This window comes from Erpetoichthys calabaricus, chromosome 4, assembly GCF_900747795.2.
Source record: "Erpetoichthys calabaricus chromosome 4, fErpCal1.3, whole genome shotgun sequence".
Lineage (NCBI taxonomy): Eukaryota > Metazoa > Chordata > Cladistia > Polypteriformes > Polypteridae > Erpetoichthys > Erpetoichthys calabaricus.
Window position 1 is genome coordinate 201,904,327 of NC_041397.2, and position 6,000 is coordinate 201,910,326.

Consider the following 6,000-nt stretch of genomic DNA (forward strand, 5'->3'; position numbering starts at 1 on the left):
AAATTCTTTACTTTAGGTATCTTTGGTCTCTGGATGATGGAACTGTTTTTGGGCTAGCTTTGTATATGGTTTTCATTTTTAGTAGCAGTAGAAACAATTTTTTGGTAAAAAGTGATAAGGTGTTCCTTTTAAGCCTTTTTCATGTGCTATTATATGGAGAAGTCAAGCAAAATGACACCTTTTATTGGCTAACTAAAAAGATTACAATATACAAGCTTTCGAGGCAACTCAGGCCCCTTCTTCAAACAATGTGTAATCATTTTGAGTTAGCCAATAAAAGGTGTCATTTTGCTTGACTTCTTACTGCATTTATAATGGCTAACACGGTACAACAGCTTAGTACTCATGTGCTATTACGAAATACAGGTCATCCAACAATAAACACCTAGTAGGTGTCTTCTCTAGCAGTAAAAGAAAAGTTTGTTTAATGTATTATATGCAAGGGCAGTTAATTTGTGTACTGCATATATTTATATTATTCATCCATTATCCAACCCGCTATATCCTAAATACAGGATCATAGGGGTCTGCAGGAAACAAACCCCGGGCAGGGCGCCAGCCCAATGCAGGGTGCACACACACACACACACACACACCCCCACACACCAAGCACACACTAGGGACAATTTAGGATTGCCACTGCACCTAACTTGCATGTCTTCAGACTGTGGGAGGAAACCGGAGCACCTGGAGGAAACCCACGCAGACACGGGGAGAACATGCAAACTCCACACAGGGAGAACCCACTGTGCCCTTGTGCCACCCTATATTTATTTATATAAGTATATAAATATATATATTTGTTAGCAGCAAAATATGTATGTGTGGCCTTTATACCACTGTTTCAACATATGCTAAATATTGCTGAATTTGAGTTTTGTGTGACTGATACTAAGACATTGACCACTTTTAGTAATTGCATTTCCTCTTTTTACAGCAGGAGAACTTATGCATCTCCCACCCTATCTCCGAATGGACTTTTTGCTAAATCGAGGCATACCAGGCCCCAGCAGAGACCTCAGTCTTGGCCAGGCATGTTTGGAACCTCAGAAAAGTCGCACAGTGAAGCGCCCAGCTATCTTGGAGCCCACTCCTATGGAGGCGCCCAGCAGAGAAGTCCAGCAGTGGCAACCAGGCACAGCATCGACTTTACCTCAGCGGGAGGGAGCAGATCTCGGACAAGCAGCCAAAATGAGCAGCTCCCAAGAATCCCTGCTGGACTCACGGGGTCATTTAAAACAAGGCAACAATCCCTACGCAAAATCGTACACTTTGGTATAACAAAGAGCATGTTCTGGACTCTGAAGAAAATTATATTTAAAATAAAAAGGTTGTAAATAATATTTCCAAATTCCAAAAGGAGATTTCAGAAAAGTTAATTTTTTTTTATTATTATTATTCATTATTTCAAATTGAAAGACAAAGATTGCCAAAATAATTTATTTCAAATAAAAGAAGAATACTATTATTATTATGAAAAGAAGACAGCAACACAAGAACTTAATTGCTTTCTTTTGTCTGAGTGTGAGCTATGCGCCGACTGGATGCCTGTCTGTTTTTCTATTAAAAAATTACAAATAAAAATAACCAAAAAAAAAAAAAAACAACTGAAGAAAGAGAATAAGAAACCAAACTTGACCAGTTAACCAATCCACAAACTATTACTTTTTTTTAATTATTATTTTTTGAAGAAATCTATGAATGCATGGGGACAAAAAGTGGAGAAGGAACTGAAAATCCAACTGAAAATTTTGACACACAGTGATGCAGAAAATATAAGAAGTTATTATAAAACAGAAAAAAAATCACTTTTGTTTGTGGATATTACAGGGAAATTTATTTGGTAAATAAAGTCTTTACTCATGTTTGCACACATCTTTTTAAAATAGGAAATGGATCTTCTATCTTATTTTATTTGCTAAAATCACCAGCTTTACATTTATATGTCTGTGTGAGGGGTGTGTGTGTGTGATATATACTGTAGAGAGCTCATTATATGTGTGTATATTAAAAAAAAAAAAGAGAATGCCCTCCTGGTGTCTCTTCACACCTGGAATAATGCCAAAGAGACTCAAAGATATTAAAATGGGCACACCTATTGTCCAGAATAAAGCATGCAAAATGGAGGAATAAACAAAGGGAGAATGAAAAATATGAAATGAAACTGGTAAAATAGAAAGAAAACTTCATCTCGTTCTCATATCCATCTATTATAGGTTTTCTCATGCTGTCAACCAACTGGTGTGGCCCTTCATGCTACCCCTCTCCCTATTACCATCCCAAAGCACTCACTCCATCCTGGCCACTTCCTCTCACCAGTAAATCTCCATCCCCAAGTTCTCCTCCCATCTCCAGACCTGAGATGGCTTTCAATTCTCCTTTTTGAAGCCACTTCTAATCCAACCTCTGGAAAACACTTCTAGGACCAGGATAGCCTGCTTTGGCTACAGGAACATTTGGATGCCCCAGTCCTCTAGCAGTGACCCATTGTATACTCAACCTTGGTCACCGCATGCATCCGCGCTGCATGCTTTAAAGTGGCAATCACCTTCCCATGCATCTGAGTCGGTGAACATAGTCCCCTAGTAGACAGGCAAGAGAATATGGGCCTCTTCCCAGTCTTCACTAGTCTCAACATTACTTACTTCTTTAAATAGTCTGGGTAGGAATCATGTGTCGCCACCTACTGACAAGGAAGTCTTGTAATCTTTCACCAACGGTCCACAGCATCCTCTGCTTTCTGAGGCTAACTTTAGCTCTCCAGGCATCTGGTATGTCTGGAAATTGTATCAGATTCCTCCCATCCCTTCCCTTGTGTTTCTACAGTGTCACAGTTCCATTGTAATTTTGTGTTTCCTTGGAGGTATTTTGTAAGATTTTCATTGTTCCCTTTGCCAGACAGACAATCCTTCACTATATATATAGATATATATATATATAGATATATATATATATATATAGATATATATATAATATGTGCTTGTGTGTATATACATTTATATATGTATGTATATACACACACACAGTATGTATGTTTTATAAAGACACATATATATGTGTGTGATGTACATCTATACACATATATGCAGACACACACACACATCTCAAGAAATTGTGGTTGTCTTTAGTGATCTAACATTTCACTCTTTTTTTTTTTTTTTTAAGTTTCACTATCATTTAATTATGTCATGCTCCATCATTTGGTGCACTCAATTGTTAGGCTCACAGCAATAGCTGGAAATTTAAAAGTAAAATAGGAGCCATATCCTGATTGATATACAGCTTGCCTCTGTATTACATGGCTGCCTTTTTGACCAAGGGTCGTCTCACAGGAGATACTCTTGTTTCAAAAAATAATGGCATTGCTATTTTAATAAATGGAATGGAGTCTGACATAGACTTCCCCTATTAGTTTCAACTGATATGTCTTTTAGATTAGTTTATGATATCATCCTTATAAATCAGACCATGTATGTAGTGTAAAAGTGAGGATAAAACAGTTCATGAAACCCATTCCGATGTAAGAGATATGAAGACCATGCCTAGCTAACCACTGTAAGTGTTTGCTAATGATAGGGCACTGTTATTTTATTATCTTAATATACAGTATACCTTTTTTGAGATTTTGCTTTTTGTGTATGTGAAAAACAGGGATAAAACACATTGCTGTTTTTAAATTATATATAAGTGTTTCTTGATTCCAGAAGATCAAAACTGGTGGAAGCAGACTGTCATTTTTTGTTAGCACAGGGTGAGCTATATATCCTGGAATGCTGTTTTAGCTGCCCTGATGGTAGTGTCCACAATATTCTGTTCCTATTATTACTCAAATTATTAGTTTAATTACCTTTTACAATTATACAGTAATATTTATTTTCAGTGATACATAGCATGTATTGGTTAGACAGCTAAGGCCATTTTCTGGGATATAATGGCTCAGCCTGTTAAATCAATAAATCTGGAATCAATGAAGAATTTGCACATCAGAGTATTTAACACATTTTGGGTAGTTGAGACGTTATATTTAAATCCCTTTGAAAGCAAATAATTGCGTAAGTGTAGAGTACCTTTATTTATAATCTATATCATAGAGTATTTTCTATACAATTAGTGGACCATCATTTATTTAATAAGATGAATTCTATCAAATTATTGTTATTCTTGGGGTTGGAAATCTTCATTTTGCAATTTTTAATCATAATGATAATAAATCCCATACTGTCAAGGCAAATAAATACAGTATATGTGAACAAATGTAAAAATAGAAAGTTGGCAACTATTAATGGTGGATGACCCCATGTATTATTTTTGTAATACATCACTTTTTGCAGCAAATGTGTATCATGTAAGAGCACAACATAAGCCTACATTTCAAAAATTGGTTTTAAATAAGTTTGCGTTTGTTTTTAGTCAAAATTTCTTGTTAAAAAAAGGAAGTTAATTTTTTCACTCTAATGAAGACTGCAGAATTGGGAAAAATTAATAAAATGAAGATATGTTGTCTTATTTTTTCAAAATGCATTAAAACAGTTATCTTGGTTCATTGATGCCTTTTATGTAGATAAATGTGCATTTTATTTCCTTTTGGTGTGTTTGATATTTGGCAGTGCATTATCTAAGAGTAATCAGGATATACAGTCTTTCAGAGATAATTACAGATCATTATTTCAGTAGCTGTCTATTCACTGAGGACAAACACCACTTGGACTTTAGGTTGCATGAACGGGCTATATGTACATTGGCTTATCAACTTATTTAATGTCTACTTTGTGTCCCTCTTAAGAAGAAAATGTTGAATATTTCTGCCAGAAAGCTTTGAAGCCTAAAGCGATAATGGTACCTGTCCAGGTAAGCAAAAAAAAAAATCACACTACTCTTTAAAGAAAAACGCTGGGGGATTTTGCTTTTAGATAATGGAAGTAAAATGCTTGGGTTAGGGTGTGCATTTCATAGTGTGAATTCTTCTGAAAGATTAATCATTAAAGCATTCTATGACTCAGTCACAGACTGCAACTCCATTGAGATTTTGTGTCCCAAAAACCTCAATTAAGCTTTCCCTTCATCCTGTTGGATGTGTCTTTACATTTCTGAGAAAGTTAGCTATCGGATACTGTTACTGAGTAGCTGAAGTACTATAAAATATACTGCATACACATTTTTTCTTTTACAAGTTAAGTGTTCTATACTTCTAAGTAGTTACTATATTGTGGAATCCACAGTTCTAGAACAACATAACAGGTACATTTCCCAATTCATAAGATTCATTAAGCCAATAATGCAAAGTCTTTGCATCTCACTATTGAAATCTGCCTGGAGTGTACGGAATTTCAGCCTTCATTTTCAATGACTGCAGTGACATGTCATGGACTAAACATGAGCGGATTAGCAGATTCATACACTGTTTATTAATCGTATATGGAGAACACAAGTCACTAAAAGGCAAAAAGATATCCTTTGATGAAAGCAGTTCTTACATACATGAAAATAAGTCCACTTCATCCTAGAAAACAAACATAAACCAGTCTTCTCTGGATCCAAATAGGAAACACGTACAAACTGACCATGCTGGTGGTCAGCAGTATTAAAAATAAAATATAAAAAAAAATATATAAGAATGAAAACTGTCCCACCAATGCGTCTCCTTTCTTACACAAATGTCAGGCCTTTCTGTAGTACAGGCTTATATTGTATACCACACAAACTACATTATTACAATATTCCACACACTCAAACTGATGGACATTTACAGGTTACAAATAGTTCTTGATTTGCAGAGAAAAGAATCTCCATTTAGTAGTCACAATAATTACAATACCTAATTATGAAATGCAAGTTAAACAACAAAGTTCCCAAGCTCCTATTTTACATCTCCTTACAATCATATACAAACTGGTTAGTTTATCTGAGTCTAAACATACAGTATACATTCTAAAAAATATATAATACTTGTTTTTTTACATTTTGCTTTACAATTGCATATTTTTCCAGGGTTATTTAATC

At 35.2% G+C, this 6,000-nt stretch overlaps 1 protein-coding gene across 1 annotated transcript in view; it reads left to right on the forward strand.

Moving 5' to 3' along the window:
* The window catches only part of dscamb (Down syndrome cell adhesion molecule b), a 681,084-nt gene extending 678,159 nt beyond the window's left edge, over nt 1-2,925 (forward strand). The window contains exon 33 of the mRNA XM_028800187.2: nt 938-2,925. Coding sequence (XP_028656020.1) covers nt 938-1,281 — 344 coding nt within the window. The 3' untranslated portion in view covers nt 1,282-2,925. The remainder of the gene's footprint in view (nt 1-937) is intronic.
* The last annotated feature ends 3,075 nt before the right edge of the window (nt 2,926-6,000 follow it).